This window comes from Scyliorhinus canicula, chromosome 12 (assembly GCF_902713615.1).
Source record: "Scyliorhinus canicula chromosome 12, sScyCan1.1, whole genome shotgun sequence".
NCBI classification, from domain to species: Eukaryota; Metazoa; Chordata; class Chondrichthyes; order Carcharhiniformes; family Scyliorhinidae; genus Scyliorhinus; species Scyliorhinus canicula.
This window is the reverse complement of record NC_052157.1, coordinates 287,951-307,289: the sequence shown is the minus strand read 5'-3', so window position 1 is coordinate 307,289 and position 19,339 is coordinate 287,951. Positions and strand designations below refer to the sequence as shown.

General features: G+C 51.0%; 1 protein-coding gene across 1 annotated transcript in view; it reads left to right on the top strand.

Annotated features, from left to right (window-relative positions):
• LOC119974802 (aminopeptidase N-like) overlaps positions 1-19,339 on the top strand; it is a 129,911-nt gene that overhangs the window by 95,847 nt on the left and 14,725 nt on the right. The window contains exons 8-9 of the mRNA XM_038814066.1: positions 792-902; positions 13,620-13,787. Coding sequence (XP_038669994.1) covers positions 792-902; positions 13,620-13,787 — 279 coding nt within the window. The remainder of the gene's footprint in view (positions 1-791; positions 903-13,619; positions 13,788-19,339) is intronic.

Below are 19,339 nucleotides of genomic sequence, written 5' to 3'. Positions count from 1 at the left end.
CGAGTGTATAGGGGGCTGAGGGTTGCTTTTTGAGTTATTCATTTTTTCATATCTTTAGCAAAGTGCACGAACACCAAAGACCCTTTATCCAGTCCACGCTGCGCCTGGACATCTCCAAATCCCTTCTGAGCTTCCTGATTATGATTGCCCCTCCCACCAAAAATCCAAACATCTGAAATGAAAAAAATGAAAATCTCTTATTGTCACGAGTAGGCTTCAAATGAAGTTACTGTGAAAAGCCCCTAGTCGCCACATTCCGGCGCCTGTTCCCAGGTTGTGTTTATGGAGCTGGGAATTGTCCCAATATCAGGCTCCTAAATCCATGATCAGACATTCAGGACTTACTTCATCCCTGAGATGTGGGGATCACAATATTTACATACTTTTGAATTGTATATTTGGTGGAACCATCAATTCACGAGACACGTGCTTTAAGATATGAACAGTAGTTTTAATCTACTTACTACAGAGCCAGCCTGTTACCCGTTGAACTCTCGATGAACTGCAGGATGGCTATGGACACGGTTATTTATACAGCAGTCTAGGGGGAGGAGTCATGGGCAGAGCCAAGGGTGGAGCCCTGTACAAACTCCTGAGCATTCCCAGAGCTACTCCCCCTAGTGGTCGGATAACGCTACTGCGCTTACAATGGTATTGGTAAATACAGTGTGAATTACTAAGTTACATTCACCACAATATTACTGATGCTGTAAAAGATGAGCCATTTCTTTTGGTTTTTCTGTCAATCAATCCCAATTCAGATTGAGTTGCTATTCTGTGCTGTTTTGCAGGTATAATGAGATCAATTCAGTGAGCGTCTCCTGTGGTTATGGTCTGCAGGATTGTCTGAAAATGGCACAGGGCCTGTACGGGGAGTGGATGAAGACGCCTGCAATTAATCCGTGAGTGTTTCACATTGAAATGGGAGAAGTTGGAGATGTAATGATTGTAATATGGAAATTTACACAATAGGCCTAAAGCTCTTGGTATGTGGAATATTGGAGATGTTCGTTGAGACCGGCAGATGTTCTGACACGGCACTGAATTTCCAGGGAAGTTTTCACTTCCGATACGCTGATTCCTGCTGCTTAGAAGCCTCTGAGCTTAGTGTCACAGACTTGGGTCAGATATAAGAACATAAGAACTAGGAGCAGGAGTCGGCCATCTGGCCCCTCGAGCCTGCTCCGCCATTCAATGAGATCATGGCTGACCTTTTGTGGACTCAGCTCCACTTTCCGGCCCGAACACCATAACCCTTAATCCCTTTTTTCTTCAAAAAACTATCTATCTTTACCTTAAAAACATTTAATGAAGGAGCCTCAACTGCTTCACTGGGCAAGGAATTCCATAGATTCACAACCCTTTGGGTGAAGAAGTTCCTCCTAAACTCAGTCCTAAATCTACTTCCCCTTATTTTGAGGCTATGCCCCCTAGTTCTGCTTTCACCCGCCAGTGGAAACAACCTGCCCGCATCTATCCTATCTATTCCCTTCATAATTTTATATGTTTCTATAAGATCCCCCCTCATCCTTCTAAATTCCAACGAGTACAGTCCCAGTCTACTCAACCTCTCCTCATAATCCAACCCCTTCAGCTCTGGGATTAACCTAGTGAATCTCCTCTGCACACCCTCCAGTGCCAGTATGTCCTTTCTTAAGTAAGGAGACCAAAACTGAACACAATACTCCAGGTGTGGCCTCACTAACACCTTATACAATTGCAACATAACCTCCCTAGTCTTAAACTCCATCCCTCTAGCAATGAAGGATAAAATTCCATTTGCCTTCTTAATCACCTGTTGCACCTGTAAACCAACTTTCTGTGACTCATGCACTAGCACACCCAGATCTCTCTGCACAGCGGCATGTTTTAATATTTTATCATTTAAATAATAATCCCGTTTGCTGTTATTCCTACCAAAATGGATAACCTCACATTTGTCAACATTGTATTCCATCTGCCAGACCCTAGCCCATTCACTTAACCTATCCAAATCCCTCTGCAGACGTCCAGTATCCTCTGCACTTTTCACTTTACCACTCATCTTAGTGTCATCTGCAAACTTGGTCACATTGCCCTTGGTCCCCAACTCCAAATCATCAATGTAAATTGTGAACAATTGTGGGCCCAACACGGATCCCTGAGGGACACCACTAGCTACTGATTGCCAACCAGAGAAACACCCATTAATCCCCACTCTTTGCTTTCTATTAATTAACCAATCCTCTATCCATGCTACTACTTTACCCTTAATGCCATGCATCTTTATCTTCTGCAGCAACCTTTTGTGTGGCACCTTGTCAAAGGCTTTCTGGAAATCCAGATATACCACATTCATTGGCTCCCCATTATCTACTGCACTGGTAATGTCCTCAAGAAATTCCACTAAATTAGTTAGGCATGACCTGCCCTTTATGAACCCATGCTGCGTCTGCCCAATGGGACAAATTCTATCCAGATGCCTCGCCAATTCTTCCTCGATGATAGATTCCAGCATCTTCCCTACTATCGAAGTTAAGCTCACTGGCCTATAAGTTCCTGCTCTCTGCCTACCTCCTTTTTTCAACAGTGGTGTCACGTTTGCTAATTTCCAATCCACCGGGACCACCCCAGAGTCTAGTGAATTTTGGGAAATCATCATTAGTGCATCTGCAATTTCCCTAGCCATTTCTTTTAGCACTCTGGGATGCATTCCATCAGGGCCAGGGGACTTGTCTATCATTAGCCCCATTAGCTTGCCCATCACTACCTCCTTAGTGATAACAATCCTCTCAAGGTCCTCACCTGCCATAGCCTCATTTCTATCAGTCGCTGGCATTTTATTTGTGTCTTCCACTGTGAAGACCGACCCAAAAAACCTGTTCAGTTCCTCAGCCATTTCCTCATCTCCCATTATTAAAACTCCCTTCTCATCCTCTAAAGGACCAATATTTACCTGAGCCACTCTTTTTTATTTTATATATTTGTAAAAGCTTTTACTGTCTGTTTTTATATTCTGAGCAAGTTTACTCTCATACTCTATCTTACTCTTCTTTATAGCTTTTTTAGTAGCTTTCTGTTGCCCCCTAAAGATTTCCCAGTCCTCTAGTCTCCCACCAATCTTTGCCACTTTATATGCTTTTTCCTTCAATTTGATACTCTCCCTTATTTCCTTAGATATCCACGGTCGATTTTCCCTCTTTCTACCATCCTTCCTTTTTGTTGGTATAAACCTTTGCTGAGCACTGTGAAAAATCGCTTGGAAGGTTCTCCACTGTTCCTCAACTGTTCCACCATAAAGTCTTAGCTCCCAGTCTACCTTAGCTAGTCCTTCTCTCATTCCATTGTAATCTCCTTTGTTTAAACACAAAACACTAGTATTTGATTTTACTTTCTCACCCTCCATCTGTATTTTAAATTCTATCATATTGTGATCGCTTCTTCCGAGAGGATCCCTAACTATGAGATCATGAATCAATCCTGTCTCATTACACAGGACAAGATCTAGGACTGCTTGTTCCCTCGTAGGTTCCATTACATACTGTTCTAGGAAACTATCGCGGATACATTCTATAAACTCCTCCTCAAGGTTGCCTTGACCGACCTGGTTAAACCAATCGACATGTAGATTAAAATCCCCCATGATAACTGCTGTACCATTTCTACATGCATCAGTTATTTCTTTGTTTATTGCCTGCCCTACCATAATGTTACTATTTGGTGGCCGATAGACTACTCCTACCAGTGACTTTTTCGCCTTACTATTCCTGATTTCCACCCAAATGGATTCAACCTTATCCTCCATAGCACCGATGTCATCCCTAACTATTGCCCGGATGTCATCCTTAAATAACAGAGCAACACCACCTCCCTTACCATCCACTCTGTCCTTCCGAATAGTTTGATACCCTCGGATATTTAACTCTCAGTCGTGACCATCCTTTAACCATGTTTCAGTAATGGCCACTAATGGCCAGATATGTGGGATTTACCTGGATAATTCCTCAGGAAATGTTATGCTGCTTAATTCCTGGTCTGACCAGGGATTAGTCATTGTAACTGAACTGAGCATCACAGCTGGGTGGGAGGTTTGTTCTTTGGGAGGGTTTAAACTAGTTTGGCAGGGAGATGGGAACCAGAGCTATGGATCAGAGGATAGAGTAGCTGTTGAACAGGCAGAAATAGTATGCAGCAAGTCTGTGAGGAGGGATAGACAGTTGATAGGGCAAAGTTGCACTCAGTGGAATGGGTTAAAGTATGTCTGTTTCAATGCAAGCAGGAATAAGGGAGATGATCTTAGAGCATGGATCAGTACTTGGAACTACGATGTTGTGGCCATTACGGAGACGTGGATTTCACAGGGGCAGGAATGGCTGTTAGATGTTCCGGAGTTGAGATGTTTCATGAAGAATAGGGAGGGAGGTAAGAGAGGAGGGGGAGTGGCACTGTTAATTAGGGAGTGCATCACAGCTGCAGAAAAGGAGGTAGTTGAGGAGGGTTTGTCCACTGAGTCAGTATGGGTGGAAGTCAGAAACAAGAAAGGAGCAGTCACTTTATTGGGAGTTTTCTATACATTTGCCAGATGTGAACAGGAAGGATTCCTGACTCAATATGTAGATTGGCCGACTGGGGGGGGGGCATATTGGACTTGGTGCTCGGCAACGAACCAGGCCAGGTGTCAGATGTCTCGGTGGGAGAGCATTTCGGTGACAGTGACCACAACTCCTTGACTTTACCATAGTCATGGAGAGGGATAGGAACGCACAGTATGGGAAGGTATTTAATTGGGGGAGGGGAAATTATACTGCCATCAGACAGGAGCTGAGGAGCATACAGTGGGAACAATTGTTCTTGGGGAAATGCACAACAGTATTGTGGGGATTGTTTAAGGAGCACTTGCTGCGAGTGCTGAATAGTTTAGTCCCACTGAGATGAGGAAGGAATGGTAAGGTAAAGGAGCCTTGGATGACAAGAGAAGTGGAGCTTCTAGTCAAGAGGAAAAAGGAAGCTGACGTAAGGTTGAGGAAGCAAGGATCTGACTCGGCTCTAGAGAGTTATAAGGTAGCCAGGAAGGAACTCAAAATGGACTGAGGAGAGCTAGAAGGGGGCATGAAAAAGCCCTGGTGGGAGGATTAGGGAAAACCCCAACGTGTTCTACACTTCTGTGAGAAATAAGAGGATGATCAGAGTGAGAGTCGGCCCGATCAGGGATAGTGAAGGGAACTTGTGCCGAGAATCTGAGGAGATGGGGGGAGGCCCTAAATGAAAATTTTGCTTCAGTATTCACTAGAGAGAGGGACCTTGGGCGGGATTCTCTGATTCCCCCACCGGGCCGGAGAATCGCCAGGGGGCGGCGTGAATCTTGCCCCCGCCGGCTGCCAAATTCTCCAGCACCGAGGATTTGGCAGGGGTGGGAATCGCGCCGCGCTGGTCGGCGGCCACTGGCAGCGGCCCCCCCCCCCCGGCAATTCTCCGGCCCGTGATGGGCCGAAGTCCCATCCGTTATATGCCAATCCCGCCGGCATAAATTGGAGTTGGTCTCTTACCGGCGGGACCTGGCGACGCGGGCGGGCTCCGGGGGGTGATCTGGCCCGCGGTCGGGGCCCACCGATCCGCGGGTGGGCCTGTGCCGTGGGGGCACTCTATTCCTACGCGCCGGCCGTGTATGCCCCTGCAATGGCTGGCGTGAAGGTGACCCCCCTGCGCATGGGCAAGGATGATATCAGCAGACACTGACGCTCCCGCGCTTGCGCAGACCCGCGCCGGCCAGCGGAGACCTTTTGGCCCCGGCTGGCGTGGCGCCAAAGGTCTTCCATGCCGGCCGGCGGGGCCCAAACCACTCCGGTGCCGTCCTAGCCCCTGAAGGTGCGGAGGATTCCACAACTTTGGGGTGGTTCCCGCCACTCCACTGCGCTGTTTCTGCCCGCCCCGCCGATTCCCAGAGAATCCCGCCCCTTATTGCCCATGAGAACAGCGTGAACCAGGTTAATAAACTCGAACAGGTTGATATTAAGAAGGAGGATGTGCTGGAAATTTTGAAAAGCATCAGGATAGATAAGCCCCCTGGGCCAGACGGGATATACCCAAGGTTACTACGGGAAGCGAGGGAGGAGATTGCTGCGCCGTTGGCGATGATCTTTGCGTCCTCACTCTCCACTGGAATAGTACTAGATGATTGGAGGGAGGCGAATGTTGTTCCCCTGTTCAAGAAAGGGAATAGGGAAATCCCTGGGAATTACAGACCCATCAGTCTTATGTCTGTGGTGAGCAAAATATTGGAAAGGATTCTGAGAGACAGGATTTATGATTGTTCAGAAAAACATAGTTTGATTAAAGATAGTCAGCATGGCTTTGTGAGGGGCAGGTCATGCCTCACAAGCCTCATTGAATTCTTTGAGGATGTGACGAGACATATTGATTGTGGCGCTAACAATTATACTCAAAGCCGAGAGACTAGTACAATAGAGGCTTTATTGTTGTACGATGTTGTCCCTCCATCCGCAACAGTAGACTGAGGGTCTTAGCAGCTCTCATACATTTATACATAAGCTCCCTGTGGGCGGAGCTAGCCGGCAGGGGCTGACCGGAGGAACCTGTATTACAGGTACAGGCATACATCCCCCTACTGCAGTACACATCACTACAGTGGTTATCTCACCACATTCACCCCCTGTAAAAAATGAGTCCGGCGGGGGTGACATGTAACTCTAATACAAAGGATGCTATTTACAAGAGGGTCCAACAAGGAAAATCAAGAGTCCATCCGGTTAGCAGGTTACAGGTTGAGCCGAATCGGTGGTCGGACGTTCCGCTGTGATCGGCGTAGCTGTGGTGGTGATGTCGGCACAGGCGGTGATGGCCCCGATGGTGCAGGTGCTGGCGGTGTTGGTGCTGGCTGCTGGCGGGATGACTCCGAGAGCAAGCCGAAATCTTCCATGTCCTCCAGGGTGGGCAGGGGGATGAGGGATGGACCTGATGGGGACGAAAAGGGGGGCGCTGGGGTTGGCGCAGGAAGGGGTGTGGGCATGGGATCGGCACCTGAGGGAGCCAGGTCCCGGAGCGAGACTGTGTCCTGGCGGCCGTCGGGGAACTCCACGTAGGCATACTGAGGGTTGGCATGGAGAAGGCGTACTTTGTCCACCAGGGGTTCCGCCTTGTGGTGCCGGACATGCCTACGGAGAAGGACTGGGCCCGGAGTCGTGAGCCACGTCAGGAGCGACACTCCGGATGTGGACTTCCTAGGGAAGGCAAAAACACGTTCATGGGGTGTACTGTTAGTCGCGGTGCACAGTAGCGACCGAATGGAATGGAGCGCGTCAGGGAGGACCTGCTGCCAGCGAGCGGCTGGGAGGTTCCTGGACCGTAGGGCCAGCTGGACGGCCCTCCATACCGTCCCGTTCTCCCTCTCTACCTGCCCGTTTCCCCGGGGGTTGTAGCTGGTCGTCCTGCTGGAGGCGATACCCCTGCTGAGCAGGAACTGACGCAGCTCATCGCTCATGAATGAGGATCCCCTGTCACTGTGGATATAGTCGGGGAAACCGAACAGGACGAAAATGGAATCCAGGGCCTTGATGACGGTGGCAGACGTCATATCTGGGCATGGGATGGCAAAGGGGAACCTAGAAAATTAATCGACCACACTAAGGATGTAGGTGTTGCGGTCGGTAGAGGGAAGGGGCCCTTTGAAGTCCACGCTGAGGCGTTCAAAGGGGCGGGATGCTTTCACCAGGCGCGCGCGATCTGGCCGGTAGAAGTGCGGCTTGCACTCCGCACAGATCTGGCAGTCTCTGGTGACTGTCCGTACTTCCTCGATGGAGTAGGGCAGATTGCGGGCTTTGATCAGATGGTACAAGCGGGTGACCCCCGGATGGCTGTCGTGCAAGGCACGGAGCTGGTTCACTTGTGCACTGGCACATGTACCTACTGGGGCAGCAGGGTAGCATGGTGGTTAGCATAAATGCTTCACAGCTCCAGGGTCCCAGGTTCGATTCCCGGCTGGGTCACTGTCTGTGTGGAGTCTGCACGTCCTCCCCCTGTGTGCGTGGGTTTCCTCCGGGTGCTCCGGTTTCCTCCCACAGTCCAAAGATGTGCAGGTTAGGTGGATTGGCCATGCTAAATTGCCCGTAGTGTCCTAATAAAAGTAAGGTTAAGGGGTGGTTGTTGGGTTACGGGTATAGGGTGGATACGTGGGTTTGAGTAGGGTGATCATGGCTCGGCACAACATTGAGGGCCGAAGGGCCTGTTCTGTGCTGTACTGTTCTATGTTCTATGTTCTACCTCGGGAGAGGGCTTCTGGGGGCTCGTTGAGCTTGCCGGGGCGATACAAGATCTCGTAGTTAAAGGTGGAGAGCTCGATTCTCCACCACAAGATTTTGTCATTCTTGATCTTGCCCCGCTGCGTGTTGTTGAACATGAAGGCTACCGACCGTTGGTCAGTGAGGAGAGTGAATCTCCTGCCGGCCAGGTAATGCCTCCAGTGCCGCACCGCTTCAACGATTGCCTGGGCTTCCTTTTCGACAGAGGAATGCCGAATTCCGGAGGCATGGAGGGTGCGTGAAAAGAATGCCACGGGTCTGCCGGCCTGATTCAGCGTGGCGGCAAGGGCGACATCTGAAGCGTCGCTCTCTACTTGGAAAGGCAGAGTCTCGTCTACGGCGTGCATCCCCGCCCTGGCTATGTCAGATCGAATGCAGGCGAAGGCCTGTTGTGCCTCGGCCGAGAGGGGAAAATGTGTGGACTGGATAAGTGGCCGGGCCTTGTCTGCGTATTGCGGGACCCACTGGGCGTAATAAGAGAAAAACCCAAGGCAGCGTTTGAGGGCCTTGGGGCAGTGGGGAATTGGGAGCTCCATGAGGGGGCGCATGCGGTCGGGATCGGGCCCCAGTAGTCCGTTTTGGACTACGTAGCCAAGGATGGCTAAGCGGTCTGTGCGGAACACGCATTTCTCCTTGTTGTACGTGAGATTAAGGAGAGATGCGGTGTGGAGGAATTTATAAAGGTTGGCATCATGGTCCTGCTGGTCATGGCCGCAGATGGTGACATTGTCGAGGTACGGGAAGGTGGCCTGCAATCCGTACCGGTCAACCATTCGGTCCATTTCTCGCTGAAAGACCGAGACCCCATTCGTGACGCCGAAGGGAACCCTCAGAAATTGGTACAGACGACCGTCCGCCTCGAAGGCAGTGTAGGGACGGTCCGATTTACGGATGGGGAGCTGGTGGTAGGCGGATTTCAGGTTAATAGTAGAGAAGACCCGGTACTGTGCAATCTGATTGACCATATCAGAAATGCGGGGGAGGGGGTACGCGTCGAGCTGCGTGTACCGGTTGATGGTCTGGCTGTAGTCCACGACCATCCTGTGCTTCTCCCCGGTCTTAACCACTACCACCTGGGCTCTCCAAGGGCTGTTGCTGGCCTCGATGATACCCTCCCGAAGTAGCCGCTGGACTTCGGACCTGATGAAGGCCTTGTCCTGGGTGCTGTACCGTCTGCTCCTGGTGGCGACGGGCTTGCAATCCACAGTCAGATTGGCAAAGAGGGAGGGGGGCTCGACCTTGAGGGTCGCGAGGCCGCAAACGGTGAGGGGAGGTAGGGGTCCACCGAATTTGAGGGTGAGGCTCTGGAGATTGCACTGGAAATCCAGGCCTAGTAGGAGTGAAGTGCAGAGATTGGGGAGAATGTACAGACGAAAACGGTCAAATTCCACACCCTGTACAGTGAGTTTAACCAGGCAGAAACCCCGGATCGGGACAGAGTGGGAACCGGAGGCAAGGGAGATCTGCCGGTCGGCGGGATGGATCGCAAGGGAATAGCGCCTTACCGTGTCCGGGTGGACGAAGCTCTCGGTGCTCCCGGAGTCGATGAGGCAGGAGGTCACATGGCCGTTGACCAGCACCGATGTGGAAGAGGGTGCCAGGTTGCGAGGACGGGACTGGTCGAGCGTAACGGAGGCGAGCAGTGGTTGGTCGGCGGTTGAGTCAGATGAGTCCGCCGAGGAGCGGTAGCGACCCGTGTCCCGTGATGGCGGTCCCTGGAGACGAGATGGCGGCATCCGCAGTACCTGTGGGTAAAATGGCGGCGTCCATGGAGCGCACGTTATGGGGTCGGAACAAAATGGCGGCGCCCATGGAACGCACATGGCTGTGGTGGATGAAGATGGCGGCGCCCATGGGGCGCACGTGGCGGGGGCGGCAAAAGATGGCGGCGCCCACTGATCGCACATGGGGTCGGGGGAAGCGGACGGCGGGGCCCATTGAGGGAGCGGCTGAGGCGTGGGGACTGGCGGCGCGATAGCGGCGACCGTCCGGGACTGACACACCGCTGCAAAGTGGCCTTTCTTTCCACAAGCTTTGCAGGTCGCAGTGCGGGCCGGGCAGCGTTGGCGAGGGTGCTTCTGTTGGCCGCAGAAGTAACAGTGGGGACCCCCAGGGGGTGCGGTGCGGCGGGCAGCGCAGGCATAGTGCGCGGGGGCGGCTGCTGGGGGGGCCGTTTGCGGGGTCCACGAGGGGTGGGACGGATGGGCCTGGGGAGCCGTTTGCGGGGTCCACGAGGGGTAGGACGGGTGGGCCGAGTGGCTAGCGGAGTAAGTGTGCGCACTACGGGAGGCGGCCGTCATGGAGAGCGCCAGGGCCTTTGCGGCCGCGAGGTCGGGGGCGACCCCTTCCAGCAGTCGTTGCCGGATGGGGTCCGATGCAATGCCTGTAACTAAGGCATCGCGCATGAGTAAATCAGAATGTTCCGTGGCTGTGAGGGCCCGGCAGTCGCAGTCTCGTACCAGAGGTATAAGGGCCGTCCAGAAGTCCTCAATCGACTCACCCGGCTGCTGGACGCGAGTAGAAAGTTGATGCCTCGCAAACAGGGTGTTCGCCGATGGAGCATAGTTCTCCTTGAGCAGTTCCATAGCTGCGGTGTAGTCGGTCGCATCTCGAATGAGCGGAAAGACGCTGGAGCTAAGTCTGGAGTACAGGAGTTGCTTTTTCTGAGCCTCCGTCGGGGGAGGGTCTGCTGAAGAGATGTAGGCCTCGAAGACTGCGAGCCAGTGATCAAAGTCTTTTCTGGCGTGAGGCGAATGTGGATCCAGCTGCAGACGGTCAGGCTTGACTCTGATGTCCATGGTGACTGGGAAATCGTACAGCAATAAATTGTGGCGCTAACAATTATACTCAAAGCCGAGAGACTAGTACAATAGAGGCTTTATTGCTGTACGATGTTGTCCCTCCATCCGCAACAGTAGACTAAGGGTCTGAGCAGCTCTCATACATTTATACATAAGCTCCCTGTGGGCGGAGCGAGCCGGCAGGGGCTGACCGGTGGAACCTGTATTACAGGTACGGCCATACATCCCCCTACTGCAGTACACATAACTACAGTGGTTATCTCACCACATTGATGAAGGTCGGGCAGTTGATGTGGTGTATATGGATTTCAGTAAGGCATGTGATAAGGTTCCCCATGGTAGGCTTATTCAGAAAGTTAGGGGGCATGGGATACAGGGAAATTTGGCTGTCTGGATACAGAATTGGCTGGCTGAAAGAAGACAGCGAGTGGTAGTGGATGGAAAGTATTCTGCCTGGAGGTCGGTGACCAGTGGTGTCCAACAAGGATCTGTTCTGGGACCTCTGCTCTTTGTAGTTTTTATAAATGACTTGGATGAGGAAGTGGAAGGGTGGGTTAGTAAGTTTGCCGACGACACGAAGGTTGGGGTAGTTGTAGATAGTGTTGAGGGCTGTTGCAGGTTACAACAGGACATTGACAGGATGTAGAGCTGGGTTGAGAAGTGGCAGATGGAGTTCAACCTTGATAAATGTGAAGTGATTCATTTTGGAAGGTCAAATTTGAATGCTGAATACAGGGTTAAAGGCAAAATTCTTGGAAGTGTGGAGGAACAGAAGGATCTTGGGGTCCACTTACATAGATCCCTCAAAGTTGCCACCCAGGTTGTTAGGGTTGTTAAGAAAATGTATGGTGTGTTGCTTTCATTAACAGGGGGATTGAGTTTAAGAGCCGCGAGGTTTTGCTGCAGCTTTATGAAACTCTGGTTGGACCACACTTGGAATACTGGGCGCGATTCTCCGCACTCCCGACGGTGCGGAGAATAGCGGGGCTCGTAAAATTTTACGGCCACGCTGTTCCGACGTCCTCCCGCGATTCTCCCCCCACACGCCCGACTCCCGATACGAATCGCTGCCGCCGTTTTTTTACGGCCGGCAGCGATTCTCAGCTGATGGATGGACCGAGTTCCCAGCCCTTTACGGCTGTTTTTACGAACGGCAAACACACCTGGTCTGGCCGTTCGTAAAAACGGCCGTAAAATGTCGATTTTTAAAACCATGGCACCGATTGGCACGGCAGTACCACGGCCGTGCCAAGGGTGCCATGGGCCCGCGATCGGTGCCCACCGATCGCGGGCAGCGGGCCCGATGCCCGCGCACTATTTGTCCTTCCGCCGCCCCGCAGTATCCATTCGCGGGGCGGCTGAGGGGCATCCCGGCCCGCGCATGCGCGGGATTCGCGCAAATGCGCGATGACGTCATCCGCGCATGCGCGGGTTGGAGTCTTCCAATCCGCGCATGCGCGGCTGACGTCATATGACGCGTCAGCCGGCGCTAACTCTGGCAAGCGGGCTTAACGAAATTCGTTAAGCCCGCGATGCCGGAGTTTACGGCGTCGGGATGCTAGCCCCGACCGGGAACCAGAATCGGTTCCCGGTCGGGAAGGGGGGGGGCGCTGGCGTCAAACCCGCCCGGATTTGACGCCAGCCTTACGATTTCTCCCCATATGGGAGAATCGCGCCCAATTATGTCCAGTTCTGGTCACCTCATTATAGGAAGGATGTAGATGCTTTGGAGAGGGTACAGAGGAGATTTACCAGGATGCTGCCTGGACTGGAGGGCATGTCTTATGAAGAAAGGTTGAGGGAGCTAGGGCTTTTCTCACTGGAGCGAAGAAGGAAGAGAGGTGACTTGATAGAGGTGTACAAGGTGATGAGAGGCATGGATAGAGTGGATAGCCAGAGACTTTTCCCCAGGGTGGAAATGGCTGTCACGAGGGAACACAATTTTCAGGTGATTGGAGGAAGGTATAGAGGAGATGTCAGAGGTAGGTTCTTTACACAGAGAGTGGTGGGTGTGTGGAATGCGCTGCCAGCAGAGGTGGTGGAGTCAGAGTCATTAGGGACATTTAAGCGACTCTTAGACAGGCACATGGACAGCAGTAAATTGAAGGGGTGTAGGTTAGGTTGATCTTAGATTAGGATAAATGGTCGGCAGAACATCGCGGGCTGAAGGGCCTGTACTGTGCTGTACTGTTGTATGTTCTAACTGACCCCCCGCCCCGTCCCTCCCAGCCCAATCCCATTTCCTAGTCTTTGGTCGAGCCTTGCAGATAACGGACGGTATTTTGAGGTGAATATCCCAATCCCGACCCCTTCTGAATGTGGTGAGGGTTTCTGCTCTGTTAGGCAGTGAGCCCCAGACCCCGCACGATTCGAGCAGCAGAAACCTTTCTGAGCAACTCCAACACTGATCCGGAGATCCAGCAATTGTAATCTAGAAAACAAATTATAATGATACCTGATATCTAATGAATATTATTTTATTCCTGCTCTTTGCTAATTCTGTGACTTTATTCCTAATAAATAGAATTCCAGTGAATCTGAAAACAACAGTTTATTGCAGTGCGATAGCCACAGGCGGCAAGAAGGAGTGGGACTTTGCATGGAAAATGTTCGCTGAAGCTAAAATAGCCACAGAGAAGGACAAGCTTCGCGCAGCCTTGGCCTGTGCCAGGGAGCCATGGCTATTGAATCGGTAAGACCAAAATAACAGCTGAGAGAATTGAAAACCTCTTACTAACTCTGACAGGGACATCACCAGGTTCGAGAGGGAAAGAAACCTAAAGCAAGATTGATAGTGGATATCACTCAAAGTTTCAAAGACATGTGGCGAAATTTGTAAATGCATTGGGCTGGATTCTCCGCCGGCCGGATTCTCCGTTTTGCCGGCAGCCCGGGGGGTTTCTCCGACAGCGGCGAGGCTGCCCCACAATGGAAAACCCCATTGACCAGCCGGAATAACGGAGCATCCCACTGGCGGGGTGAAACAGAAATCTGGCACAGCGTGGCGGAGAATCCAGCCCATTGTATAAACTTTTTGCCTGTTTATTTTGAGAGGAAGAGAGAATGAAGAAGGAGTGATTGGCGATGTGGGTTTAACAAGCCTGCAGATTCCTGGAGTAGGAGGAGGGGAGACAAGAGGTGTTACGCTTCACACCAGGAGGAAAGGTCTTGGCACATTGCCCGTGTTACAGGTTGGATATTTTCTGTAGAAGAGTCAAATGAACTCAAAACATTAATTCTGTTTCTCTCTCCACAGATGCTGCCAATCCTGCTGAGTTTTCTGTTTTGATTTCAAATTTCCAGCATTCACAGTATTTTACTGTTATTTGTATATTTTCTGTTTAGTTAGCAACATGGTGATTCTCCGGCCACGCCACGCTCTCACCCGAATGAAACGAAGCCGGTGCAGCACCTGTGTCGTGGCCTCACGGACATGGCACCACATGGAGGAGGACACCCACTCCCCGTGTTTGTCAAGGTCACCGCAGCCCTGAACCTTTACGCATCAGGATCTTTCCAGGGCTCGGGCAGGGTCCTGTGTGGCATCTCGCAACCCACAGCCCGCAGGAGCATCTGACAGGTTACGGATGCCCTGTTTACCCGGCTGAAAACTATGACATGGACTAAACCGAGCAAGATGCCTGGGGAGCAGGTTTCTCCACCATCGCTGACAGGTCCAGCTTCAGGGGGTACTAGATGCTACGCACGTTGCCCTGCCCTCACCAAGCCATGTGGGAGGGCCCTATGTTAACAGGAAGGGGCTCCACTCCTTGAACATCCAGTTCCTGTGTGGCCACCAGATGAAGATAATGCACATAGAACATAGAACACTACAGCGCAGTACGGGCCCTTCGGCCCTCGATGTTGCGCCGACCTGTGAAACCATCTGAAGCCTATCTGACCTACACTATTCCATTTTCATCCATATGTCTATCCAGTGACCACTTAAATGCCCTTAAAGTTGGCGAGTCTACTACTGTTGCAGGCAGGGCGTTCCACACCCCTACTACTCTCTGAGTAAAGAAACTGCCTCTGACACCTGTCCTATATCTATCGCCTCTCAATTTAAAGCTATGTCCCCTCGTGTTGGTCATCACCATCCGAGGAAAAAGACTCTCACTGTCCACCCTATCTAACCCTCTGACTATCTTATATGTCTCTATTAAGTCACCTCTCAGCCTTCTCCTCTCTAACGAAAACAACCTCAAGTCCCTGAGCCTTTCCTCGTAAGACCTTCCCTCCATACCAGGCAACATCCTAGTAAATCTCCTCTGAACCCTTTCCTAAGCTTCCACATCCTTCCTATAATGTAGTGACCAGAACTGCACGCAGTACTCCAGGTGCGGCCGCACCAGAGTTATGTACAGCTGCAGCATGACCCCGTGGCTCCGAAACTCAATCCCCCTGCTGATAAAGGCTAGCACACCATATGCTTTCTTAACAGCCCTATTAACCTGGGTGGCAACTTTCAGGGATTTATGTACCTGGATGCCGAGATCTCTCTGTTCATCTACACTACCAAGAATCTTGCCATTAGCCCAGTACTCTGCATTCCTGTTACTCCTTCCAAAGTGAACCACCTCACACTTTTCCGCATTAAACTCCATCTGCCACCTCTCAGCCCAGCTCTGCAGCTTATCTATGTCCCTCTGTATCCTATAACATCCTTCAGCACTATCCACAACTCCACCGACCTTCGTGTCATCTGCAAATTTACTAACCCATCCTTCTACACCCTCTTCCAGGTCATTTATAAAAATGACAAACAGCAGTGGCCCCAAAACAGATCCTTACGGTACACCACTAGTAACTGAACTCCAGGATGAACATTTGCCATCAACCACCACCCTCTGTCTTCTTTCAGCTAGCCAATTACTGATCCAAACCTCAATCACCTTCAATCCCATACTTCCCTATTTTCTGCAATAGCCTACCGTGGGGAACCTTATCAAACGCCTTACTGAAATCCATATTCACCACATCAACCGCTTTACCCTCATCCACCTGTTTGGTCACCTTCTCAAAAAACTCAATAAGGTTTGTGAGGCATGACCTACCCTTCACAAAACCGTGTTGAGTATCGCTAATCAACTTGTTCTTTTCAAGATGATTATAAACCCTATCTCTTATAACTTTTCCAAGATTTTACCCACAACCAAAGTAAGGCTCACAGGTCTATAATTACCAGGGTTGTCTCTACTCCCCTTCTTGAACAAGGGGACATTTTCTATCCTCCAGTCTTCCGGCACTATTCCTGTCGACAAAGACGACATAAAGATCAAGGACAAAGGCTCTGCAATCTCCTCCCTGGCTTCCCAGAGAATCCTAGGATAAATCCCATCTGGCCCAGGGGACTTATCTATTTTTACACTTTCCAAAATTGCTAACACCTCCTCCTTGTGAACCTCAATCCCATCTAGCCTGGTCGACTGTACCTGAGTATTCGCCTCGACAACATTGTCTTTCTCCAGTGTAAACACTGACGAAAAATATCCATTTAACGCTTCCCCTATCTCCTCTGATTCCACACACAACTTTTCACTACTATCCTTGATTAGCCCTAATCTTACTCTAGTCATTCTTTTGTTCCTGATATACCTATAGAAAGCCTTAGGGTTTTCCTTGCTCCTATCCGCCAATGACTTTTCGTGTCCTCTCCTCGCTCTTCTTAACTCTCCCTTTAGGTCCTTCCTGGCTAACTTGTAACTCTCAAGTGCCCTAACTGAGCCTTCATGTCTCATCCTAACATAAGCCTTCTTCTTCCTCTTGACAAGTGCTTCAACTTCCTTAGTAAACCACGGTTCCCTTGCTCGACAACTTCCTCCCTGCCTGACAGGTACATACTTATCAAGGACATGCAGTAGCTGTTCCTTGAAAAAGCTCCACATTTCGATTGTACCCATCCCCTGCAGTTTCCTTCCCCATCCTGTACATCCTAAATCTTGCCGAATAGCATCATAATTGCCTTTCCCCCAGCTATAATTCTTGCCTTGCGGTATATACATATCCCTGCCCATCGCTAAAGTAAACATAACTGAATTGTGAGCACTGTCTCCAAAGTGCTCACCTACATCTAAATCTAACACCTGGCCGGGTTCATTACCCAGTACCAAATCCAATGTGGCATCGTCCCTTGTTGGCCTGTCTACATACTGTGTCAGAAAACCCTCCTGCACACACTGCACAAAAACTGACCCATTTATAGTACTCGAACTATAGTATTTCCAGTCAATATTTGGAAAGTTAAAGTCCCCCATAACAACTACCCTGTTACTCTCGCTCCTGTCGAGAATCATCTTTGCTATCCTTTCCTCTATATCTCTGGAACTATTCGGAGGTCTATAGACAACTCCCAACAGTGTGACCTCTCCTCTCCTGTTCCTAACCTCTGCCCATACTACCTCAGTAGACAAGTCCTCAAACGTCCTTTCTACTGCCGTAATACTTTCCTTGATTAACAATGCCACATCCCCCCCTCTTTTACCATCTTCTCTGTTCTTACAGAAACATCTAAATCCTGGAACCTGCAACAACCATTCCTGTCCCTGCTCTACCCATGTCTCCAAAATCACCACAACATCAAGATCCCAGGTACCAACCCATGCTGCAAGCTCACCCACCTTATTCCGGATGCTCCTGGCGTTGAAGTAGACACACTTCAAACCAGCGTCTTGCTTGCCGGTGCCCTCTTTCGAACTTTTAACCCTATCCCTGACCTCACTACTCTCAACATCCTGTACACTGGGACTACGATTTAGGTTCCCATCCCCCTGCTGAATTAGTTTAAACCCCCCCGAAGAGCACTAGCAAATCTCCCCCCCAAGATATTGGTACCTCACTGGTTCAGGTGAAGACCATCCTGTTTGTAGAGGTCCCATCTACCCCAGAATGAGCCCCAATTATCCAGGAAACCAAAACCCTCTCTCCTGCACCATCCCTGTAGCCACGTGTTCAACTCCTCTCTCTCCTTATTTCTCACTTCGCTAGAACGTGGCATGGGTAACAACCCAGAGATAATAACTCTGTTTGTTCTAGCTCTCAGCTTCCACCCTAGCTCCCTGAATTTCTGTCTCAAATCCCCATCTCTCTTCCTACCTATGTCGGTGGTACCTATGTGGACCATGACTTGGGAATGCTCCCCCTCCCCCTTAAGGATCCCAAAAACACGATCAGAGACATCACAAACCCTGGCACCTGGGAGGCAACACACCAACCGTGAGTCTCTTTCGTTCCCACAGAACCTCCTGTCTGTTCCTCTAACTATGGAGTCCCCAATGACAAGTGCTCTGTTCCTCTTCTCCCTTCCCTTCCGAGCAACAGGGATAGACTCTGTGCCAGAGACCTGTGCCCCATTGCTTACCCCTGGTAAGTCCCCCCCCAACAGTATCCAAAACTGTATACTTGTTATAGAGGGGAATGACCACAGGGGATCCCTGCACTGCCTGCCGATTCCCTCTCCCTCCCCTGACGGTAACCCATCTACCTTCTTCTTTTACCTGAGGTGTGACTACCTCCCTATAACTCCTCCCAATAACCCCCTCTGCCTCCCAAATGTCCGAAGTTCATCCAGCTCCCTAACGCGGTTCTCGAGGAGCTGGAGTTGGGTGCACTTCCCGCAGATATAGTCAGCAGGGACACTCGAGGTTACCCTTTCCTCCCACATTCTGCAGGAGGAACATTCAACTGCCCTAGCCTCCATTCCCACTGAACTAACTTCCCAACTACTGAAAGGTACATCTTCAACTTACGCTGACCGCACTGCACGTATACAAAGCTCCCCGGAACAGCCAATCAGAAGCTCTGCTCTGCTGCCCTCTGCTGGATGCTTGCCTTCACTCGAACTCCTTGGGTCACTTGTGCAGGTGCACCTTCAACTTACACTGATCGCACTGCACGTATGCAAATCTCCCCAGAACAGCCAATCAGAAGCTCTGCTCTGCTGCCCTCTGCTGGATGTGCAGGGCAACGTGCGTGGCATCTATAGGCGTGGGACTAGGCTACGTCCTATGTGAAGCGGGCAGTATGAGGGCCTCTCTGGCACACGCTTCCCGGGGACTGTGCACAACAGCTACACCCTGGGGCAGTCGGACATCCCCGGCTTCTTTGAGGAGCACCCAAGGATGGGCAGGTGGCTCCTGGGGGATAAAGGGTCCCCGCTGAGGACCTGGTTAATGATACCAATATGGAGGCCGGAGACCCGGTACGACGAGGCCCATGTGGCCACCCGAGCCGTCATTGAGCGGT